The sequence below is a fragment of the Carcharodon carcharias genome, chromosome 19 (genome assembly GCF_017639515.1).
Source record: "Carcharodon carcharias isolate sCarCar2 chromosome 19, sCarCar2.pri, whole genome shotgun sequence".
NCBI classification, from domain to species: domain Eukaryota; kingdom Metazoa; phylum Chordata; class Chondrichthyes; order Lamniformes; family Lamnidae; genus Carcharodon; species Carcharodon carcharias.
This window is the reverse complement of record NC_054485.1, coordinates 51,674,750-51,701,451: the sequence shown is the minus strand read 5'-3', so window position 1 is coordinate 51,701,451 and position 26,702 is coordinate 51,674,750. Positions and strand designations below refer to the sequence as shown.

Genomic DNA, 26,702 nt, shown 5'->3' with positions numbered 1-26,702 from the left:
AACAGGCTAATTAGTTATTTATGTCATTTGCTGTTTGTGGGATTTTGGTGTTTCCCACATTACAGCAGCGACAACATTTCTAAATTAGTTGTAAAGCTCTTTTAAACAATCCCGTGGATGTGAAAGGTGCAATATAATTGCGGGTTGTCTCTTTCTTGTTCAATCACTCGTGTTGAAATCTATCGGGGTGGGGGGGGCGTCAGGATAGTTAAGAATACGAGCATTCAAGTTGTGATAGCTTCTTCTAACTCCCTTGAGACTTGTATAACCCAATGCTAGATTAAAAAATAGGGAAAGGAATTATGTGAAAAAAATCGCTTGATGCCCATTGCCTGTCAGACCCTGACAGCCAGCAGGTAGACAAGATTGCTAGTCCTTCATTCGAGGTTGAATTGGACCGAGTCCCAGAGTAAAGAGATAAATGAGGAGCAGAGCTAAAAGCAATTTATACGCTGCACATTTTCAAAACCAAATTTCTGGAACATATTTTAAATTCCTCCTAATTTTTGTAACCTCCTCCAGCCCTACAACATCCAAAATCTCTGTGCTTTTCCAATTCTGGCTATTTGTACATCCTTGATTTTGAATGCTGCACCAATGGGAATCATACCTTCAGCTGCCTTGGTCTTAAACTCTGGAAGTTCCTCCCTAAACCTCTCTGCCTCTTTCTTCTTCTTTAAGATACTCCTTGGAACTTACCTATTTGACCAAACTTTTGGTCACTTGCCCTAGATCTCTTTTTGTGACTCGGTGTTATATTCTGGCTGCTGAATCAGTATGTAAATGCAAGCTGCTGGTGTTGAGTGAATTTGACAGAAAAACTTGCATTTATATAGTGCCTTTCAATTCAGCAAGATTCCCAAATTACTTTACATTCAATGAAGTGCTTATTCAAGTGTAGTCACTGTTCTATTGCAGAAGGCCTGTTGGTGAAGGATACAACTGGAACCAATCTTTATACATATTTATTTACAGAATAACATATTACATATACCTCTTAACCGAACAACTACAGTTTAGTCTGTGTCTATTTATAGGGGGCAAAGTGAGTGCCCAGTTAATGCTTACCACCTGCCTACAATTAACATACAATTAACTGCCACTGTTATAATGTGGACAGCCAGTTTGTTCACAGCAAGCTCCCACAAAAAGCAATGTGATAATAACCAGATAATCTGCTTGATTTGGTTGAGGGATAAAGATTGACCAGGACATCCAGGAAAACCTCCCGCTTCTTCTTCAAAATAGCACTTGTGAGAATTTTTACATGCACTGAGACAGCAGACAGACCTTCAGTTTAATGTCTCATCCAAAAGATGGCACCTCCACCAGGGCGATACTCCGTCAGTAGTGCACTGAAGTGTCTTCTTAGAATTTTAGATCCAAAGAACGTATTTCTATAGATGGCAGTTGTAATTAATGCTGTTTCTAAGGCATTATATCTGAAATATTTGGTTAAGTCCCTTACGCAGCAGCTGACATGGAAATCACGTGACCTTTTAGGCACGTATTTCTTAAAGGCACTGTGCATAAAATTACCGCCAGTTAATGGCTAATATTCAATTGACTGCAAAACTGGGATGAATTAAAACCCATTATCCTACCTCCGGAAACTCAGAGTTAAAAATATTTTGTGTTTGTTTCCCCCCCCTTAGACTCGGTCACCTTTGACACACTCACTGGATCAACAGAGAGGCTGAAGCACCCAACAACAGACAGGCCCAAACCCAAGGGACGCAGGCCACCCTCTCAGTTTGTTGCTTCACCTGCCGTGAGTCTCCCATTTGCACCTTGGCTCTGAGCAGCTCCCATCGCTTGCATGAGGGGAGATCACAAATGTCAAAGCAAATTTTAAGAGAAAAAACATTAAGAACTTGGTCTGAAAGGGAAAGGTAGCTCAAAACATTGGGACCTCAACGGATACGTTAATCTCCTTCAGTTTTTGCCTGGTGTCAGTAGATCTCCTATGGCATTGTTCATGATGAAGTGCCAATGGTGGCACAAGATACAAGGGAACTTGCGGCCACAGTTCTGCCCAGCCTCTGTTTACATAGGGAATTTCTATTATAACTGATTGCAAGGGGATTAGAGTACAAGAATAAGAAAATCTTGCTACAATTGTACAGGGCTTTGGTCAGATCACAACTGGAGTACTGTGCATAGTATTGGTCTCCATATCTAAGGAAGGATATACTTGCCTTGGAGGTAGTACAGGGAAGATTCGGTAGATTGGTTACTGGGATGCAAAGCTGAGCGATTTGGGGCTAAAGTGTCTGGAGTTTAGAAGATTGAGAGATGATCTCATTGAAACATAGAAAATTCTGAAGGTGCTTTATATGGTAAACACTGGTGGACTGTTTCCCCTAACTGGGGAATCTAAAACATGGGGATGTTTCAGGATAAGGAGTTGATCATTTAGGACTAAGATGAGAATTTTTTTCTCTCAAAGTGTTGTGAAACTTTGGAATTCTCCACTCAAAGATCAATGCTCCATCATTGAATATATTTAAGGTTTGATTAGACATGTTTTTGGTCTTTCAAGGAATTGAGGTTTGTTGGGAGCAGGCAGAAGATGAGCCATAATATTGCTGAAAAGAGGAACAGTTTGCCAGGGCTTTTCATCTTGCACTCAGCGGGACAAACCCATGAATGCCAAATTTCAAAAATCACAATTATATTACAGGACAAAAAGGTGCTGATTGGTTGCTAAGTCAACTCTGATTGGCTGAGGTGTTGCTATGGAGAAATCAATTGGAGCTTTCCCAAGGTTGCAGATAATTCAAAAAAGGTGCAAGGCTTGAACATATTGCTTTTGTTTGCAGATAATGGGTCCCTGCACATGAATGTATGTTGTTTCTAGCAAGCGTAAACATGAGCCATGTTATGAGCTTAACTGATTACCTTAAATTGGTTGTTAGTGTAGCTATTGGTGCACTCAGGATAGTTCAGCAAGTGCTGCCCAATTACAGAATCGTATCTAACAGCAGACATTTTGTTTTGGGTTTTGCAAGCACGGGTTGGTTGAGTACGGTCTACACTCTGCCTATTACGAACAGTCAGCAGTGGCTCCTAGGCAACACCTTGGCCAATCAGAGTCAACTTGTGAACCAATCAGCACCCTTTTCTCCTGTAGTATAAATTGTTGTGATCTTGCAAATTTGACATTCTTGCATTTGTCCTAATGAGTGCAAGACAAAAAGCTTCGGCAACATGTCTTCCGTTTCATCAGCCATGATCTTATTGAATAGCAGAGCAGGCTCAACCAGCTGTATGGTCTACTCCTGCTCCTAGTTCTTATGTGGTGTTAAATGTTGACATCAAAAGCATGACCTAAAATCTTTGACAACAGGAAGTGAAGTTTGTGAACAGGAAATATGCAACTGCAAAGATCTTTTAAATATATCTTACAATATATTGATTTGGTTGGGTTTTTCCTCTCAAAATTACTTTATTTCTTCAGTCCTCTGAGCAGGGTTCGAATCCCAGTAGGTACCCCTCTTAGCTGACTCGAGCAAATGTCCCACAGCTGATAGACCTTGGATGGGCAACCAGAGAAACTAAGAGCGGCAGGTCTCCTGAAGGTCAAAGGTGATCTGGAGGTGACCGGCAAGTGCTGCTGGCCAGAAGTCTGAGTAATATTAGTATTTATTTAGCGAATGTGAATCCCTGAAGCCAACCAATAGCCTCCCCATTGTTTGTGCCTCTCCACAAGTACATAAGGGGTTTGTACTGAGGCCGCAGTGGTGGGAGTTGGCTGCAGAGGGACCCTGGCCTTTTCTGAACCTTTTTAACAAAGGCCACTGTCACGCCCGTGGCAGTTCAAAGCCTGCCATTTGACAGATGGGGTTTGTCACAAGGAACTTGTTCATGACTTCCCCTGTTCCACATTCCTTGATCCAAGGAATGTTTGCTGTTAGAACTTGTTTAGGAAGGGTTCTCCATATGGGGTACTGAAATGGAAGGCGGGCAGTAGGTGGTTGAACATGGAGCGGTAAGTGAAGTGCAGCACGGCTGGTTTCAGCCAGCTTGTGTGTTTTCAGCGTACGTGTGGGGCAGTGCTGTTTACGAGGACAGGGAGCCAGGTGGGGTGGGGGGGTTGGGGGCATGGTTTTAGAGGGATTTAATTTGAACACCATGTGCTGGCTTTATGAGCTAACGTTGAACTTATGAGAGCAAGAGATTTTTAAAAATTTGCCTATTTGTTCACTTCCTCATTCTCTATTAGTTTTTTTCCCCTTAAATTTTCCTCCCTAGGGGGGCTGGTGGACTTTGTTGGAGTTCCTGAGGCACCTTATGGGAAGTGAGAATGGGAGTGTATGGCTGCAATTTGCATTCAAGTAAATCCCCTCCCCGCAGTGGTGCAGGAAGGCAGTAAGAATTTAATCTGGGAGAGAACATCACAGGAGGAGTCAGCATCTACTGCCTTTGTGCATCTGGTGGCAAAGCTATAACTGGCAGAAGCCTTGGCATTAGACACCCTGGCACAACATGGCACTGACTACAAATAGTCTCTGAGGCAATCACAGCATTTTACAAAGCAGAAAGAGGCCATTTGGCCCATTGTGCCCGTGCCAGGTCTTTGAAAGAACTATCCATTTAATTCCCCGTAGTCCCGAGAATTTTATATATTATTTATGAAATTCCCATTCGATATTTTGTCCAGCACTGTTACAGGTAGTGCATTCCAGATTGTGACAACTCACTGCATAAAAGAATCCTTTTCATTTTCACACCCGCTTCTTTAGATAATTATTTTGAGCCCATGTCCTCCATGACCCTCCTGTCAGTGGAAAGACTTATGTTCCTTTATTTTATCAGAATATTTCACAATGTTAAATATCTCTAGTGAATCTCACTTTAATGTTCTCTGCTCCAAGGTAAATGATTCCAGTTTCTCTCAGGTCTTTATGTGAATGGAGCCCCCTCCTCCCCCACAACGCCTCACCCCTGGAATCTCTCCTGTAAATCTCCTCTGCTTTACCTTTGCTTTCATTCTCATTGTGGGTACATGCAGCAGATTTCAATCTCTCTTTTTCTTAAACTGCCTACAGCAGGATGTCAAGAGGTCACCACGCCCAACAGCAACAGTGAAGCTAACTGCTCTAACCACCCAGCTGTCTGAGCCGCCCCCATGGAAAAAGCTCCACTCGACTGCTGTCAAACCAGGCACAGTCTTGCCTAATTCATCAAACAAACTACAGAGAGAGGCGGAGAGGGAGGACAAGGCCACATCACTTGTGGAGCTGAGAGCAGATGTGCGAAGTCTGCAGCTAAACTTGGATCTACTGAAGAATCTGCATTTGTAAGTATCCTTCAATTCAGAAACTGCTCCCACTCTTTATAATATCTGAGAGCAGACAAACCATTATCATCAAACTGGGGACAGGAGAGAGCAGGGCTATCACACTGGGGACAAGAGAGAGCAGGATTATAACACTAGGGATAGGAGAGAGCAGGATTATCACACTGAAGACAGGAGAGAGCAGGATTATCACACTGGGGGCAGGAAGGAGCAGATATATCACAATGGGGATAGGAGAGAGCAGGATTATCACACTGGGGACAGGAGAGAGCAGTATCATCAATCGGGGGACTGGAGAGAGCAGGGTTATCACACGGGTACAGAAGAGAGCAGGATTATAACACTAGGGATAGGAGAGAGCAGGATTATCACACTGAAGACAGGAGAAAGCAGGATTATCACACTGGTGACAAAAGAGAGCAGGATTATAACACTGGGGACAGGAGAGCGCAGGATTATCACACTGGGGACAGGAAAGAGCAGGATTATCACACTGGGGACTGGAGAGAGCAGGATTATCACACTGGAGACAGGAGAGAGCAGTATCATCAATTGGGAGACAGGAGAGATCAGGATCATCACAATGGGGATAGGAGAGAGGAGGATTATCACATCGGGAACAGAAGAGAGCAGGATTATAACACTAGGGATAGGAGACAGCAGGACTATCACACTGGGGACAGGAGAGAGCAGGATTATCACACTAGGGAAAGAAGAGAGCAGGGTTATAACACTGGGGACAGGAAAGAACAGGATTATCTCAATGAGGACAGGAGAGAGCAGGACTATTACAATGGGGACAGGAGAGAGCAGGATTATCACAATGAGGACAGGAGAGAGCAGGATTATCACACTGGGGACAGGAGAGAGCAGCATTAACACACTGAGGATAGAAGAGAGCAGGATTATCACACTGAGGAAAGGAGAGAGCAGGATTATCACATTAGGGACAGGATAGAGCAATGTTATCACACTGAGGACACGAGAGAGCAGGGTTATGACGTGGGGACAGGAGAGAGCAGAATTATCACAATGTGGCTAGGAGAGAGCAGGATTATCACACTGGGGACCGGGGAAGCAGGATTATCAGACTGCGGACAGGAGAGAGCAACGTTAACACACTGAGGATAGAAGAGAGCAGGATTATCACACTGGGGACAGGAGAGAGCGGAATATCACACTGGGGACAGGAGAGAGCAGGATCATCACACTGGGGACAGGAGAGAGCAGGGTTATCACACTGGGGACAGGAGAGAGCAGGGTTATCACACTGGGGACAGGAGAGAGCAGAATTATCACGTGGGGACAGGAGAGAGCAGAATTTTCAAAACGTGGCTAGGAGAGAGCAGGATTTTCACACTGGGGACTGGAGACAGCACATCATCAACCAGGGGACAGAAGAGAGCAGGATTATCACACTGGGGACAGGAGAGAGGAGGATATCACACTGGGGACAGGAGAGAGCAGGATTATCACACTGGGGACAGGAGAGAGCAGAATATCACGCTTGGGACAGGAGAGAGCAGGGTTATCACACAGAAGACAGGAGAGAGCAGGATTATCACACTGGGGACAGGAGAGAGCAGGATATCATACTGGGGACCGGGGAGAGCAGGATTGTCACACTGCGGACAGGAGAGAGCAACGTTAACACACTGAGGATAGAAGAGAGCAGGATTATCACACTGGGGACAGGAGAGAGCAGGGTTATCACACTGAAGGAAGGAAAGAGCAGGATTATTACACTGGGGACAGGAGAGAGCAGGATTATCACACTGGGGATAGGAAAGAGCAGCATCATCAACCAGGGGACAGGAAAGAGCAGAATTATCACACTGAGGATAGGAGAGATCAGGAATATCACACTGGGGACAGGAGAGAGCAGGATATCACACTGGGGACAGGAGAGAGCAGGATATCACAATGGGGACAGGAGAGAGCAGGATATCACACTGGGGACAGGAGAGAGCAGGATATCACAATGGGGAAAGGAGAGAGCAGGATTATCACATTGAGGACAGGAAAGAGCAGGATTATCACACTGGGGACAGGAGAGAGCAGGATATCACAATGGGGAGAGGAGAGAGCAGGATTATCACATTGAGGACAGGAAAGAGCAGGATTATCACACTGGGGACAGGAGAGAGCAGGATTATCACACTGGAGACAGGAGAGAGCAGGATTATCACACTGGGGACTGGAGAGAGCAGCATTAACACACTGAGGATAGAAGAGAGCAGGATTATCACACTGGGGACAGGAGAGAGCAGAATATCACACTGGGGACAGGAGAGAGTAGGATCATCACACTGGGGACAGGAGAAAGCAGGATTATCACAATGGGGACAGGAGAGAGCAGGATATCACACTGGGGAAAGGAGAGAGCAAGATAATCAAACTGGGGACAGGATAGAGCAGTGTTATCACACTGAGGACACGAGAGAGCAGGATTATCACACTGGGGACCGGAGAGAGCAGCATTATCACGTGAGGACCGGAGAGAGCAGAATTATCACGTGGGTACAGGAGAGAGCAGAATTATCACAACGTGGCTAGGAGAGAGCAGGATTATCACACTGGGGATCGGAGACAGCAGCATAATCAACTAGGGGACAGAAGAGAGCAGGATTATCACACTGGGGACCGGAGAGAGCAGGATATCACACTGGGGACCGGGGAGAGCAGGATTATCACACTGCGGACAGGAGAGAGCAACGTTAACACACTGAAGATAGAAGAGAGCCGGATTATCAAACTGGGGACAGTAGAGAGCGGAATATCACACTGGGGACAGGAGAGAGCAGGATCATCACACTGGGGACAGGAGAGAGCAGGGTTATCAGACTGGGGACAGGAGAGAGCATGATTATCACACTGAAGACAGGAGAGAGCAGGATTATCACACTAGGGACCGGAGAGAGCAGGATTATCACACTGGGGACAGGAGAGTGCAGAATATCACACTGGAGACAGGAGAGAGCAGGATTATCACACTGGGGACTGGAGAGAGCAGCATTAACACACTGAGGATAGAAGAGAACAGGATTATCACACTGGGGACAGGAGAGAGCAGAATATCTCACTGGGGACAGGAGAGAGCAGGATCATCACACTGGGGACAGGAGAAAGCAGGATTATCACACTGTGGACAGGAGAGAGCAGCATTAACACACTGGGGACAGAAGAGAGCAGGATTATCACACTGAGTACAGGAGAGAGCAGGATTATCTCACTGGGGACAGGAGAGAGCAGAATATCACACTGGGGACAGGAGAGAGAAGGGTTATCACACTGAACACAGGAGCGAGCAGGATTATCACACTGGGGATAGGAGAGAGCTGAATATCACACTGGGGACAGGAGAGAGCAGGGTTATCACACTGGGGACAGGAGAGAGCAGGATTATCACGTGAGGACAGGAGAGAGCAGGATTATCACACTGAGGACAGGAGAGAGCAGAATTTTCACGTGGGGACTGGAGAGAGCAGAATTTTCACAACGTGGCTAGGAGAGAGCAGGATTTTCACACTAGCGACCGGAGACAGCACATCATCAGCCAGGGGTCAGAAGAGAGCAGGATTATCACAATGGGGACAGAAGAGAGGAGGATATCACACTGGGGACAGGAGAGAGCAGGGTTATCACACTGGGGACAGGAGAGAGCAGAATTATCACGTGGGGACAGGAGAGAGCAGAATTTTCAAAACGTGGCTAGGAGAGAGCAGGATTTTCACACTGGGGACTGGAGACAGCACATCATCAACCAGGGGACAGAAGAGAGCAGGATTATCACACTGGGGACAGGAGAGAGGAGGATATCACACTGGGGACAGGAGAGAGCAGGATTATCACACTGGGGACAGGAGAGAGCAGGGTTATCACACTGAGGACAGGAGAGAGCAGGATTATCACACTGGGGACAGGAGAGAGCAGGATATCACACTGGGAACCGGGGAGAGCAGGATTATCACACTGCGGACAGGAGAGAGCAACGTTAACACACTGAGGATAGAAGAGAGCAGGATTATCACACTGGGGACAGGAGGGAGAGGAATATCACACTGGGGACAGGAGAGAGCAGGATCACCACACTGGGGACGGGATAGAGCAGTGTTATCACACTGAGGACACGAGAGAGCAGGATTATCACACTGGGGACAGGAGAGAGCAGAATTATCACGTGGGGACAGGAGAGAGCAGAATTTTCAAAACGTGGCTAGGAGAGAGCAGGATTTTCACACTGGGGACTGGAGACAGCACATCATCAACCAGGGGACAGAAGAGAGCAGGATTATCACACTGGGGACAGGAGAGAGGAGGATATCACACTGGGGACAGGAGAGAGCAGGATTATCACACTGGGGACAGGAGAGAGCAGAATATCACGCTTGGGACAGGAGAGAGCAGGGTTATCACACAGAAGACAGGAGAGAGCAGGATTATCACACTGGGGACAGGAGAGAGCAGGATATCATACTGGGGACCGGGGAGAGCAGGATTGTCACACTGCGGACAGGAGAGAGCAACGTTAACACACTGAGGATAGAAGAGAGCAGGATTATCACACTGGGGACAGGAGAGAGCAGGGTTATCACACTGAAGGAAGGAAAGAGCAGGATTATTACACTGGGGACAGGAGAGAGCAGGATTATCACACTGGGGATAGGAAAGAGCAGCATCATCAACCAGGGGACAGGAAAGAGCAGAATTATCACACTGAGGATAGGAGAGATCAGGAATATCACACTGGGGACAGGAGAGAGCAGGATATCACACTGGGGACAGGAGAGAGCAGGATATCACAATGGGGACAGGAGAGAGCAGGATATCACACTGGGGACAGGAGAGAGCAGGATATCACAATGGGGAAAGGAGAGAGCAGGATTATCACATTGAGGACAGGAAAGAGCAGGATTATCACACTGGGGACAGGAGAGAGCAGGATATCACAATGGGGAGAGGAGAGAGCAGGATTATCACATTGAGGACAGGAAAGAGCAGGATTATCACACTGGGGACAGGAGAGAGCAGGATTATCACACTGGAGACAGGAGAGAGCAGGATTATCACACTGGGGACTGGAGAGAGCAGCATTAACACACTGAGGATAGAAGAGAGCAGGATTATCACACTGGGGACAGGAGAGAGCAGAATATCACACTGGGGACAGGAGAGAGTAGGATCATCACACTGGGGACAGGAGAAAGCAGGATTATCACAATGGGGACAGGAGAGAGCAGGATATCACACTGGGGAAAGGAGAGAGCAAGATAATCAAACTGGGGACAGGATAGAGCAGTGTTATCACACTGAGGACACGAGAGAGCAGGATTATCACACTGGGGACCGGAGAGAGCAGCATTATCACGTGAGGACCGGAGAGAGCAGAATTATCACGTGGGTACAGGAGAGAGCAGAATTATCACAACGTGGCTAGGAGAGAGCAGGATTATCACACTGGGGATCGGAGACAGCAGCATAATCAACTAGGGGACAGAAGAGAGCAGGATTATCACACTGGGGACCGGAGAGAGCAGGATATCACACTGGGGACCGGGGAGAGCAGGATTATCACACTGCGGACAGGAGAGAGCAACGTTAACACACTGAAGATAGAAGAGAGCCGGATTATCAAACTGGGGACAGTAGAGAGCGGAATATCACACTGGGGACAGGAGAGAGCAGGATCATCACATTGGGGACAGGAGAGAGCAGGGTTATCAGACTGGGGACAGGAGAGAGCATGATTATCACACTGAAGACAGGAGAGAGCAGGATTATCACACTAGGGACCGGAGAGAGCAGGATTATCACACTGGGGACAGGAGAGTGCAGAATATCACACTGGAGACAGGAGAGAGCAGGATTATCACACTGGGGACTGGAGAGAGCAGCATTAACACACTGAGGATAGAAGAGAACAGGATTATCACACTGGGGACAGGAGAGAGCAGAATATCTCACTGGGGACAGGAGAGAGCAGGATCATCACACTGGGGACAGGAGAAAGCAGGATTATCACACTGTGGACAGGAGAGAGCAGCATTAACACACTGGGGACAGAAGAGAGCAGGATTATCACACTGAGTACAGGAGAGAGCAGGATTATCTCACTGGGGACAGGAGAGAGCAGAATATCACACTGGGGACAGGAGAGAGAAGGGTTATCACACTGAACACAGGAGCGAGCAGGATTATCACACTGGGGATAGGAGAGAGCTGAATATCACACTGGGGACAGGAGAGAGAAGGGTTATCACACTGAACACAGGAGCGAGCAGGATTATCACACTGGGTACAGGAGAGAGCGGAATATCACACTGGGGACAGGAGAGATCAGGATCATCACACTGGGGACAGGAGAGATCAGGGTTATCACACTGGGGACTGGAGAGAGCAGGGTTATCACACTGGGGACAGGAGAGAGCAGGATTATCACGTGAGGACAGGAGAGAGCAGGATTATCACACTGAGGACAGGAGAGAGCAGAATTTTCACGTGGGGACTGGAGAGAGCAGAATTTTCACAACGTGGCTAGGAGAGAGCAGGATTTTCACACTAGCGACCGGAGACAGCACATCATCAGCCAGGGGTCAGAAGAGAGCAGGATTATCACAATGGGGACAGAAGAGAGGAGGATATCACACTGGGGACAGGAGAGAGCAGAATATCACACTGGGGACAGAAGAGAGCAGGGTTATCACACTGAGGACAGGAGAGAGCAGGATTATCACACTGGGGACAGGAGAGAGCAGGATATCACACTGGGAACCGGGGAGAGCAGGATTATCACACTGCGGACAGGAGAGAGCAACGTTAACACACTGAGGATAGAAGAGAGCAGGATTATCACACTGGGGACAGGAGGGAGAGGAATATCACACTGGGGACAGGAGAGAGCAGGATCACCACACTGGGGACGGGATAGAGCAGTGTTATCACACTGAGGACACGAGAGAGCAGGATTATCACACTGGGGACAGGAGAGAGCAGAATTATCACGTGGGGACAGGAGAGAGCAGAATTTTCAAAACGTGGCTAGGAGAGAGCAGGATTTTCACACTGGGGACTGGAGACAGCACATCATCAACCAGGGGACAGAAGAGAGCAGGATTATCACACTGGGGACAGGAGAGAGGAGGATATCACACTGGGGACAGGAGAGAGCAGGATTATCACACTGGGGACAGGAGAGAGCAGAATATCACGCTTGGGACAGGAGAGAGCAGGGTTATCACACAGAAGACAGGAGAGAGCAGGATTATCACACTGGGGACAGGAGAGAGCAGGATATCATACTGGGGACCGGGGAGAGCAGGATTGTCACACTGCGGACAGGAGAGAGCAACGTTAACACACTGAGGATAGAAGAGAGCAGGATTATCACACTGGGGACAGGAGAGAGCAGGGTTATCACACTGAAGGAAGGAAAGAGCAGGATTATTACACTGGGGACAGGAGAGAGCAGGATTATCACACTGGGGATAGGAAAGAGCAGCATCATCAACCAGGGGACAGGAAAGAGCAGAATTATCACACTGAGGATAGGAGAGATCAGGAATATCACACTGGGGACAGGAGAGAGCAGGATATCACACTGGGGACAGGAGAGAGCAGGATATCACAATGGGGACAGGAGAGAGCAGGATATCACACTGGGGACAGGAGAGAGCAGGATATCACAATGGGGAAAGGAGAGAGCAGGATTATCACATTGAGGACAGGAAAGAGCAGGATTATCACACTGGGGACAGGAGAGAGCAGGATATCACAATGGGGAGAGGAGAGAGCAGGATTATCACATTGAGGACAGGAAAGAGCAGGATTATCACACTGGGGACAGGAGAGAGCAGGATTATCACACTGGAGACAGGAGAGAGCAGGATTATCACACTGGGGACTGGAGAGAGCAGCATTAACACACTGAGGATAGAAGAGAGCAGGATTATCACACTGGGGACAGGAGAGAGCAGAATATCACACTGGGGACAGGAGAGAGTAGGATCATCACACTGGGGACAGGAGAAAGCAGGATTATCACAATGGGGACAGGAGAGAGCAGGATATCACACTGGGGAAAGGAGAGAGCAAGATAATCAAACTGGGGACAGGATAGAGCAGTGTTATCACACTGAGGACACGAGAGAGCAGGATTATCACACTGGGGACCGGAGAGAGCAGCATTATCACGTGAGGACCGGAGAGAGCAGAATTATCACGTGGGTACAGGAGAGAGCAGAATTATCACAACGTGGCTAGGAGAGAGCAGGATTATCACACTGGGGATCGGAGACAGCAGCATAATCAACTAGGGGACAGAAGAGAGCAGGATTATCACACTGGGGACCGGAGAGAGCAGGATATCACACTGGGGACCGGGGAGAGCAGGATTATCACACTGCGGACAGGAGAGAGCAACGTTAACACACTGAAGATAGAAGAGAGCCGGATTATCAAACTGGGGACAGTAGAGAGCGGAATATCACACTGGGGACAGGAGAGAGCAGGATCATCACACTGGGGACAGGAGAGAGCAGGGTTATCAGACTGGGGACAGGAGAGAGCATGATTATCACACTGAAGACAGGAGAGAGCAGGATTATCACACTAGGGACCGGAGAGAGCAGGATTATCACACTGGGGACAGGAGAGTGCAGAATATCACACTGGAGACAGGAGAGAGCAGGATTATCACACTGGGGACTGGAGAGAGCAGCATTAACACACTGAGGATAGAAGAGAACAGGATTATCACACTGGGGACAGGAGAGAGCAGAATATCTCACTGGGGACAGGAGAGAGCAGGATCATCACACTGGGGACAGGAGAAAGCAGGATTATCACACTGTGGACAGGAGAGAGCAGCATTAACACACTGGGGACAGAAGAGAGCAGGATTATCACACTGAGTACAGGAGAGAGCAGGATTATCTCACTGGGGACAGGAGAGAGCAGAATATCACACTGGGGACAGGAGAGAGAAGGGTTATCACACTGAACACAGGAGCGAGCAGGATTATCACACTGGGGATAGGAGAGAGCTGAATATCACACTGGGGACAGGAGAGAGAAGGGTTATCACACTGAACACAGGAGCGAGCAGGATTATCACACTGGGTACAGGAGAGAGCGGAATATCACACTGGGGACAGGAGAGATCAGGATCATCACACTGGGGACAGGAGAGATCAGGGTTATCACACTGGGGACTGGAGAGAGCAGGGTTATCACACTGGGGACAGGAGAGAGCAGGATTATCACGTGAGGACAGGAGAGAGCAGGATTATCACACTGAGGACAGGAGAGAGCAGAATTTTCACGTGGGGACTGGAGAGAGCAGAATTTTCACAACGTGGCTAGGAGAGAGCAGGATTTTCACACTAGCGACCGGAGACAGCACATCATCAGCCAGGGGTCAGAAGAGAGCAGGATTATCACAATGGGGACAGAAGAGAGGAGGATATCACACTGGGGACAGGAGAGAGCAGAATATCACACTGGGGACAGAAGAGAGCAGGGTTATCACACTGAGGACAGGAGAGAGCAGGATTATCACACTGGGGACAGGAGAGAGCAGGATATCACACTGGGAACCGGGGAGAGCAGGATTATCACACTGCGGACAGGAGAGAGCAACGTTAACACACTGAGGATAGAAGAGAGCAGGATTATCACACTGGGGACAGGAGGGAGAGGAATATCACACTGGGGACAGGAGAGAGCAGGATCACCACACTGGGGACGGGAGAGAGCAGGGTTATCACACTGAAGGAAGGAGAGAGCAGGATTATCACACTTGGGACAGGAGAGAGCAGGATTATCACACTGAGTACAGGAGAGAGCAGGATTATCACACTGGGGATAGGAAAGAGCAGCATCATCAACCAGGGGACAGGAAAGAGCAGAATTATCACACTGAGGTTAGGAGAGAGCAGGAATATCACAATGGGGACAGGAGAGAGCAGGATATCACACTGGGGACAGGGGAGAGCAGGATATCACAATGGGGACAGGAGAGAGCAGGATTATCACACTGAGGACAGGAAAGAGCAGGATTATCACACTGGGGACAGGAGAGAGCAGCATTAACACACTGAGGATAGAAGAGAGCAGGCTTATCACACTGGGGACAGGAGAGAGCCGGGTTATCACACTGAAGACAGGAGTGAGTAGGGTTTATCACACTGGGCACAGGAGAGAGCAGGATATTACACTGGGGACAGGAGACAGCAGGATTATCACACTGAGGACAGGAGAGAGCAGGATTATCACACTGGGGACAGAATAGAGCAGGGTTATCACACTGAGGACACGAGAGTGCAGGATTATCACACTGGGGACAGGAGATTGCAGGATTATCACGTGAGGACAGGAGAGAGCAGGATTATCACACTGGCGACCGGAGGGAGCAGAATTATCATGTGGGGACAGGAGAGATCAGCATTATCGCAACGTGGCTAAGAGAGAGCAGGATTATCACACTGGGGACCGGAGAGAGCAGGATTATAACACTGGGGACGGGAGGGAGCAGAATTATCACAACGTGGCTAGGAGAGAGCAGGATTATCACACTGGGGACCGGAGAGAGCAGCATCATCAACCAGGGGACAGAAGAGAGCAGGATTATCACACTGGGGACAGGAGAGAAGCGGATATCACACTGGGGACAGGAGAGAGCAGGATCATCACACTGGGGACAGGAGAGAGCAGGGTCATCACACTGGGGACAGGAGAGAGCAGGGTTATCACACTGAAGACAGGAGAGAGCAGGATTATCACGTGAGGACAGGAGACAGTAGGATTATCACACTGGGGACGGGAGGGAGCAGAATTATCACAACGTGGCTAGGAGAGAGCAGGATTATCACACTGGGGACCGGAGACAGCAGCATCATCAACCAGGGGACAGAAGAGAGCAGGATTATCACACTGGGGAGAGGAGAGATGCGGATATCACACTAGGGACAGGAGAGAGCAGGATTATCACACTGGGGACAGGAGAGAGCAGAATATCACACTGGGGACAGGAGAGAGCAGGCTTATCACACTGGGGACAGGAGAGAGCAGGATATCACACTGGGGACCGGGGAGAGCAGGATTATCAGACTGCGGACAGGAGAGAGCAACGTTAACACACTGAGGATAGAAGAGAGCAGGATTATCACACTGGGGACAGGAGAGAGCGGAATATCACACTGGGGACAGGAGAGAGCAGGATCATCACAATGGGGACAGGAGAGAGCAGGGTTATCACACTGGGGACAGGAGAGAGCAGGGTTATCACACTGGGGACAGGAGAGAGCAGAATTATCACGTGGGGACAGGAGAGAGCAGAATTTTCACAACGTGGCTAGGAGAGAGCAGGATTTTTACACTGGGGACCGGAGACAGCACATCATCAACCAGGGGACAGAAGAGAGCAGGATTATCACACTGGGGACAGGAGAGAGGAGGATATCACACTGGGGACAGGAGAGAGCCGGGTTATCACACTGAAGACAGGAGTGAGTAGGGTTTATCACACTGGGCACAGGAGAGAGCATGATATTACACTGGGGACAGGAGACAGCAGGATTATCACACTGAGGACAGGAGAGAGCAGGATTATCACACTGGGGACAGAATAGAGCAGGGTTATCACACTGAGGACACGAGAGTGCAGGATTATCACACTGGGGACAGGAGATTGCAGGATTATCACGTGAGTACAGGAGAGAGCAGGATTATCACACTGGGGACCGGAGGGAGCAGAATTATCATGTGGGGACAGGAGGGAGCAGCATTATTGCAACGTGGCTAAGAGAGAGCAGGATTATCACACTGGGGACCGGAGAGAGCACGATTATCACACTGGGGACGGGAGGGAGCAGAATTATCACAACGTGGCTAGGAGGGAGCAGGATTATCACACTGGGGACCGGAGAGAGCAGCATCATCAACCAGGGGACAGAAGAGAGCAGGATTATCACACTGGGGACAGGAGAGAAGCGGATATCACACTGGGGACAGGAGAGAGCAGGATCATCACACTGGGGACAGGAGAGAGCAGGATCATCACACTGGGGACAGGAGAGAGCAGGATCATCACACTGGGGACAGGAGAGAGCAGGGTTATCACACTGAAGACAGGAGAGAGCAGGATTATCACGTGAGGACAGGAGACAGTAGGATTATCACACTGGGGACGGGAGGGAGCAGAATTATCACAACGTGGCTAGGAGAGAGCAGGATTATCACACTGGGGACCGGAGACAGCAGCATCATCAACCAGGGGACAGAAGAGAGCAGGATTATCACACTGGGGAGAGGAGAGAGGCGGATATCACACTGGGGACAGGAGAGAGCAGGATTATCACACTGGCGACCGGAGAGAGCGGAATATCACACTGTGGACAGGAGAGGGAAGGGTTATCACACTGAAGACAGGAGAGAGCAGGATTATCACACTGGGGACAGGAGAGAGCAGGATTATCACACTGCGGACAGGAGAGAGCAATATTAACACACTGAGGATAGAAGAGAGCAGGATTATCACACTGGGGACAGGAGAGAGCAGAATATCACACTGGAGATAGGAGAGAGCAGAATCATCACACTGGGGACACGAGAGAGCAGGGTTATCACAGTGGGGACAGGATAGAGCAGGGTTATCACACTGGTGATAGGAAAGAGCAGCATCATCAACCAGGGAACAGGAAAGAGCAGGATTATCACACTGAGGATAGGAGAGAGCAGGATTATCACACTGGGGACAGGAGAGAGCAGGATATCACACTGGGGAAAGGAGAGAGCAGGATTATCAAACTGGGGACAGGATAGCGCAGGGTTATCACACTGGGGACACGAGAGAGCAGGATTATCACACTGGGGACCGGAGAGAGCAGAATTATCACGTGGGGATAGGAGAGAGCAGAATTATCAACAACGTGGCTTGGAGAGAGCAGGATTATCACACTGGGGACCGGAGACAGCAGCATCATCAACCAGGGGACAGAAGAGAGCAGGATTATCACACTGGGGACAGGAGAGAGGAGGATATCACACTGGGGACAGGAGAGAGCAGGATCATCACACTGGGGACAGGAGGGAGCAGGATTATCACACTGCGGACAGGAGAGAGCAGGGTTATCACACTGGGGCAGGAGAGAGCAGGGTTATTACACTGAAGACAGGAGAGAGTAGGGTTTTCACACTGGGGACAGGAGAGAGCAGGATTATCACACTGAGGACAGGAGAGAGCAGGTTTATCACACTGGGGATAGGAGAGAGCAGCATTCACACACTGAGGATAGAAGAGAGCAGGATTATCAGACTGAGGAAAGGACAGAGCAGGATTATCACACTGGGGACAGGATAGAGCAGGGTTATGACACTGAGGACATGAGAGAGCAGGATTATCACACTCGGGACCGGAGAGAGCAGGATTATCACACTGAGGACATGAGAGAGCAGGATTATCACGTGAGGACAGGAGAGAGCAGGATTATCACACTGGGGACCGGAGAGAGCAGAATTATCACGTGAGGACAGGAGAGAGCAGGATTATCACACTGGGGACGGGAGGGAGCAGAATTATCACAACGTGGCTAGGAGAGAGCAGGATTATCACACTGTGGACCGGAGACAGCAGCATCATCAACCAGGGGACAGAAGAGAGCAGGATTATCACACTGGGGACAGGAGAGAGGCGGATATCACACTGGGGACAGGAGAGAGCAGGATTATCACATTGGCGACAGGAGAGAGCAGCATTAACACACTGAGGATAGAAGAGAGCAGGATTATCACACTGAGGAAAGGAGAGAGCAGGATTATCACACTGGGGACAGGATAGAGCAGGGTTATCACACTGAGGACACGAGAGAGCAGGATTATCACACTGAGGACCGGAGAGAGCAGGATTATCACACTGGGGACCGGAGAGAGCAGGATTATCACGTGAGGACATGAGAGAGCAGGGTTATCACACTGGGGACAGGAGGGAGCAGAATTATCGCTTGGGGACAGCAGAGAGCAGAATTACCACAACATGGCTAGGAGAGAGCAGGAGTATCACACTGGGGACCGGAGACAGCAGCATCATCAACTAGAGGACAGAAGAGAGCAGGATTATCACACTGGGGACATGAGAGAGGCGAATATCACACTAGGGACAGGAGAGAGCAGGATTATCACACTGGCGACAGGAGAGAGCAGGAATATCACACTGAGGACAGGAGTGGGAAGGGTTATCACACTGCGGACAGAAGAGAGCAACATTAACACACTGAGGATAGAAGAGAGCAGGATTATCACACTGGGGACAGGAGAGAGCAGGGTTATCACACTGGGGACGAGAGAGCAGGGTTATCACAATGAAGACAGGAGAGAGCAGGATTATCTCAACGTGGCTAGGAGAGAGCAGGAGTATCACACTGGGGACCGGAGACAGCAGCATCATCAACTAGAGGACAGAAGAGAGCAGGATTATCACACTGGGGACATGAGAGAGGCGAATATCACACTAGGGACAGGAGAGAGCAGGATTATCACACTGGCGACAGGAGAGAGCAGGAATATCACACTGAGGACAGGAGTGGGAAGGGTTATCACACTGCGGACAGAAGAGAGCAACATTAACACACTGAGGATAGAAGAGAGCAGGATTATCACACTGGGGACGAGAGAGCAGGGTTATCACACTGGGGACGAGAGAGCAGGGTTATCACACTGAAGACAGGAGAGAGCAGGATTATCACACTGGGGACAGGAGAGAGCAGGATTATCACACTGAGTACATGAGAGAGCAGGATTATCACACTGGGGATAGGAAAGAGCTGCATCATCAAACTGGGAACAGGACAGAGCAGGATATCACACTGGGGAAAGGAGAGAGCAAGATTATCAAACTGGGCACAGGAGAGATCAGGAATATCACACTGGGGATAGAAGAGAGCAGCATCATCAACCAGGTAACAGGAAAGAGCAGGATTATCACACTGAGGACAGGAGAGAGCAGGATTATCACACTGGGGACAGGAGAGAGCTGGATATCACACTGGGGAAAGGAGAGAGCAAGATTATCAAACTGGGGACAGGATAGAGCAGGGTTATCACACGGGGGACACGAGAGAGCAGGATTATCACACTGGGGACCGGAGAGAGCAGAATATCACACTGGGGATAGGAGAGAGCAGGATCATCACACTGGGGACAGGAGAGAGCAGGGTTATCACACTGGGGATGAGAGAGCAGGGTTATCACACTGAAGACAGGAGAGAGCAGGATTATCACACTGGGGACTGGAGAGAGCAGGATTATCACACTGAGTACATGAGAGAGCAGGATTATCACACTGGGGATAGGAAAGAGCTGCATCATCAAACTGGGAACAGGAGAGAGCAGGATATCACACTGGGGAAAGGAGAGAGCAAGATTATCAAACTGGGCACAGGAGAGATCAGGAATATCACACTGGGGATAGAAAAGAGCAGCATCATCAACCAGGTAACAGGAAAAAGCAGGATTATCACACTGAGGACATGAGAGAGCAGGATTATCACACTGGGGACAGGAGAGAGCAGGATATCACACTGGGGAAAGGAGAGAGCAGGATTATCAAACTGGGGACAGGATAGCGCAGGGTTATCACACTGGGGACACGAGAGAGCAGGATTATCACACTGGGGACCGGAGAGAGCAGAATTATCACGTGGGGATAGGAGAGAGCAGAATTATCAACAACGTGGCTTGGAGAGAGCAGGATTATCACACTGGGGACCGGAGACAGCAGCATCATCAACCAGGGGACAGAAGAGAGCAGGATTATCACACTGGGGACAGGAGAGAGGAGGATATCACACTGGGGACAGGAGAGAGCAGGATCATCACACTGGGGACAGGAGGGAGCAGGATTATCACACTGCGGACAGGAGAGAGCAGGGTTATCACACTGGGGCAGGAGAGAGCAGGGTTATTACACTGAAGACAGGAGAGAGTAGGGTTTTCACACTGGGGACAGGAGAGAGCAGGATTATCACACTGAGGACAGGAGAGAGCAGGTTTATCACACTGGGGATAGGAGAGAGCAGCATTCACACACTGAGGATAGAAGAGAGCAGGATTATCAGACTGAGGAAAGGACAGAGCAGGATTATCACACTGGGGACAGGATAGAGCAGGGTTATGACACTGAGGACATGAGAGAGCAGGATTATCACACTCGGGACCGGAGAGAGCAGGATTATCACACTGGGGACATGAGAGAGCAGGATTATCACGTGAGGACAGGAGAGAGCAGGATTATCACACTGGGGACCGGAGAGAGCAGAATTATCACGTGAGGACAGGAGAGAGCAGGATTATCACACTGGGGACGGGAGGGAGCAGAATTATCACAACGTGGCTAGGAGAGAGCAGGATTATCACACTGTGGACCGGAGACAGCAGCATCATCAACCAGGGGACAGAAGAGAGCAGGATTATCACACTGGGGACAGGAGAGAGGCGGATATCACACTGAGGACAGGAGAGAGCAGGATTATCACATTGGCGACAGGAGAGAGCAGGATTATCACACTGGGGACAGGAGAGAGCAGGATTATCACACTGCGGACAGGAGAGAGCAATATTAACACACTGAGGTTAGAAGAGAGCAGGATTATCACACTGGGGACCGGAGAGAGCAGAATATCACACTGGGGATATGAGAGAGCAGAATCATCACACTGAAGACAGGAGAGAGCAGGATTATCACACTGGGGACAGGAGAGAGCAGGATTATCACACTGGGGATAGGAAAGAGCAGCATCATCAACCAGGGAACAGGAAAGAGCAGGATTATCGCACTGAGGATAGGAGAGAGCAGGATTATCACACTGAGGAAAGGAGAGAGCAGGATATCACACTGGGGAAAGGAGAGAGCAAGATTATCAAACTGGGGCAGGATAGAGCAGTGTTATCACACTGAGGACACGAGAGAGCAGGATTATCACACTGGGGACCGGAGAGAGCAGGATTATCACGTGAGGACAGGAGAGAGCAGGATTGTCACACTGGGGACCGGAGAGAGCAGAATTATCACGTGGGGACAGGAGACAGCAGAATTATCACAACGTGGCTTGGAGAGAGCAGGATTATCACACTGGGGACAGGAGAGAGCAGCATTAACACACTGAGGATAGAAGAGAGCAGGATTATCACACTGGGGACAGGAGAGAGCAGCATTAACACACTGAGGATGGAAGAGAGCAGGATTATCACACTGAAGACAGGAGTGAGCAGCGTTTATCACACTGGGCACAGGAGAGAGCAGGATATTACACTGGGGACAGGAGACAGCAGGATTATCACACTGAGGACAGGAGAGAGCAGGATTATCACACTGGGGACAGGAGAGAGCAGCATTAACACACTGAGGATAGAAGAGAGCAGGATTATCACACTGAGGAAAGGAGAGAGCAGGATTATCACACTGGGGACAGGATTGAGCAGGGTTATCACACTGAGGACACGAGAGAGCAGGATTATCACACTGAGGACCGGCGAGAGCAGGATTATCACACTGGGGACCGGAGAGAGCAGGATTATCACGTGAGGACAGGAGAGAGCAGGATTGTCACACTGGGGACCGGAGAGAGCAGAATTATCACGTGGGGACAAGAGAGAGCAGAATTATCACAATGTGGCTAGGAGAGAGCAGGATTATCACACTGGGGACCGGAGACAGCAGCATCATCAACCAGGGGACAGAAGAGAGTAGGATTATCACACTGGGGACAGAGAGAGGCGGATATCACACTGAGGACAGTAGAGAGCAGGATCATCACACTGGGGACAGGAGAGAGCAGGATTATCACACTGGGGACTGGAGAGAGAAGGGTTATCACACTGGGGACAGGAAAGATCAGGATTATCACCCTGGGGACAGGAGAGAGTAGGATTATCACACTGGGGACAGGATAGAGCACGGTTATCACACTGGGGACCGGAGAGAGCAGGATTATCACGTGAGGACATGAGAGAGCAGGATTATCACACTGGGGACAGGAGAGAGCAGAATAATCGCGTGGGGACAGGAGAGAGCAGAATTATCACAACGTGGCTAGGAGAGAGCAGGAGTATCACACTGGGGACCGGAGACAGCAGCATCATCAACTAGAGGACAGAAGAGAGCAGGATTATCACACTGGGGACATGAGAGAGGCGAATATCACACTAGGGACAGGAGAGAGCAGGATTATCACACTGGCGACAGGAGAGAGCGGAATATCACACTGGGGCAGGAGTGGGAAGGGTTATCACAATGAAGACAGGAGAGAGCAGGATTATCACACTGGGGACAGGAGAGAGCAGGAATATCACACTGCGGACAGGAGAGAGCAACATTAACACACTGAGGATAGAAGAGAGCAGAATATCACACTGGTGATAGGAGAGAGCAGGATCATCACACTGGGGACAGGAGAGAGCAGGATCATCACACTGGGGACAGGAGAGAGCAGGGTTATCACACTGGGGACGAGAGAGCAGGGTTATCACACTGAAGACAGGAGAGAGCAGGGTTATCACACTGGGGACACAAGAGAGCAGGATTATCACACTGGGGACCGGAGAGAGCAGGATTATCACGTGAGGACAGCAGAGAGCAGGATTATTACACTGGGGTTGGAGAGTGCAGAATTATCACGTGGGGATAGGAGAGAGCAGAATTATCAACAACGTGGCTAGGAGAGAGCAGGATTATCACACTGGGGACAGGAGAGAGGCGGATATCACACTGGGGACAGGAGAGAGCAGGATCATCACACTGGGGACAGGAGAGAGCAGGATTATCACACTGGGGACAGGAGAGAGCCGGGTTATCACACTGGGGACAGGAGAGAGCAGGGTTATTACACTGAAGACAGGAGAGAGTACGGTTGTCACACTGGGGACAGGGGAGAGCAGGATATTACACTGGGGACAGGAGACAGCAGGATTATCACACTGAGGACAGGAGAGAGCAGGATTATCACACTGGGGATAGGAGGGAGCAGCATTAACACACTGAGGATAGAAGAGAGCAGGATTATCAGACTGAGGAAAGGAGAGAGCAGGATTATCACACTGGGGACAGGATAGTGCAGGGTTATGACACTGAGGACACGAGAGAGCAGGATTATCACACTCGGGCCCGGAGAGAGCAGGATTATCACACTGGGGACAGGAGAGAGCAGGATTATCGCGTGAGGACAGGAGAGAGCAGGATTATCACACGGGGGACCGGAGGGAGCAGAATTATCATGTGGGGACAGGAGAGAGCAGAATTATCGCAACGTGGCTAGGAGAGAGCAGGATTATCAAACTGGGGACCGGAGACAGCAGCTTCATCAACCAAGGGACAGAAGAGAGCAGGCTTAACACACTGGGGCAGGAGAGAGCAGGATTATCACACTGGGGACAGGAGAGAGCAGGATTATCACACTGATTACATGAGAGAGCAGGATTATCACACTGGGGTTTGGAAAGAGCAGCATCATCAACCAGGGAACAGGACAGAGCAGGATTATCACACTGAGGATAGGAGAGAGCAGGATATCACACTGGGGAATGGAGAGAGCAAGATTATCAAACTGGGGACGGGATAGAGCCGTGTTATCACACTGAGGACACGAGAGAGCAGGATTATCACACTGGGGACCGGAGAGAGCAGGATTATCACATGAGGACAGGAGAGAGCAGGATTGTCACACTGGGGACCGGAGAGAGCAGAATTATCACGTGGGGACAGGAGAGAGCAGCATCATCAACCAGGGGACAGAAGAGAGTAGGATTATCACACTGGGGACTGGAGAGAGAAGGATTATCACACTTGGGACAGGAGAGATCAGGATTATCACACTGGGGACAGGAGAGAGTAGGATTATCACACTGGGGACAGGATAGAGCACGGTTATCACACTGGGGACCGGAGAGAGCAGGATTATCACGTGAGGACATGAGAGAGCAGGATTATCACACTGGGGACAGGAGGGAGCAGAATTATCGCTTGGGGACAGCAGAGAGCAGAATTACCACAACGTGGCTAGGAGAGAGCAGGAGTATCACACTGTGGACCGGAGACAGCAGCATCATCAACTAGAGGACAGAAGAGAGCAGGATTATCACACTGGGGACATGAGAGAGGCGAATATCACACTAGGGACAGGAGAGAGCAGGATTATCACACTGGCGACAGGAGAGAGCGGAATATCACACTGGGGCAGGAGTGGGAAGGGTTATCACAATGAAGACAGGAGAGAGCCGGATTATCACACTGGGGACTCGAGAGAGCAGGATTATCACACTGCGGACAGAAGAGAGCAACATTAACACACTGAGGATTGAAGAGAGCAGGATTATCACACTGGGGACAGGAGAGAGCAGAATATCATACTGGGGATAGGAGAGAGCAGGATCATCACACTGGGGACAGGAGAGAGCAGGGTTATCACACTGGGGACGAGAGAGCAGGGTTATCACACTGAAGACAGGAGAGAGCAGGATTATCACACTGGGGACAGGAGAGAGCAGGATTATCACACTGAGTACATGAGAGAGCAGGATTATCACACTGGGGATAGGAAAGAGCTGCATCATCAAACTGGGAACAGGACAGAGCAGGATATCACACTGGGGAAAGGAGAGAGCAAGATTATCAAACTGGGCACAGGAGAGATCAGGAATATCACACAGGGGATAGAAAAGAGCAGCATCATCAACCAGGTAACAGGAAAGAGCAGGATTATCACACTGAGGACAGGAGAGAGCAGGATTATCACACTGGGGACAGGAGAGAGCAGGATATCACACTGGGGAAAGGAGAGAGCAAGATTATCAAACTGGGGACAGGATAGAGCAGGGTTATCACACTGGGGACACGAGAGAGCAGGATTATCACACTGGGGACTGGAGAGAGCAGAATTATCACGTGGGGATAGGAGAGGGAAGGGTTATCACAATGAAGACAGGAGAGAGCAGGATTATCACACTGGGGACAGGAGAGAGCAGGAATATCACACTGCGGACAGGAGAGAGCAATATTAACACACTGAGGTTAGAAGAGAGCAGGATTATCACACTGGGGACCGGAGAGAGCAGAATATCACACTGGGGATAGGAGAGAGCAGAATCATCACACTGAAGACAGGAGAGAGCAGGATTATCACACTGGGGACAGGAGAGAGCAGGATTATCACACTGGGGATAGGAAAGAGCTGCATCATCAACCAGGGAACAGGACAGAGCAGGATATCACACTGGGGAAAGGAGAGAGCAAGATTATCCAACTGGGCACAGGAGAGATCAGGAATATCACACTGGGGATAGAAGAGAGCAGCATCATCAACCAGGTAACAGGAAAGAGCAGGATTATCACACTGAGGACAGGAGAGAGCAGGAT

At 49.5% G+C, this 26,702-nt stretch overlaps 1 protein-coding gene across 5 annotated transcripts in view; it reads left to right on the top strand.

The window, feature by feature from the left end:
* The window catches only part of sh3d21 (SH3 domain containing 21), a 135,045-nt gene that overhangs the window by 83,659 nt on the left and 24,684 nt on the right, over positions 1-26,702 (top strand). For 4 of the 5 annotated variants that reach the window (XM_041213141.1, XM_041213138.1, XM_041213140.1 and 1 more), the window contains 2 exons: positions 1,656-1,771; positions 5,052-5,302. In XM_041213141.1, coding sequence (XP_041069075.1) covers positions 1,656-1,771; positions 5,052-5,302 — 367 coding nt within the window. The remainder of the gene's footprint in view (positions 1-1,655; positions 1,772-5,051; positions 5,303-26,702) is intronic. The other variant, XM_041213139.1, reaches the window with a different exon arrangement.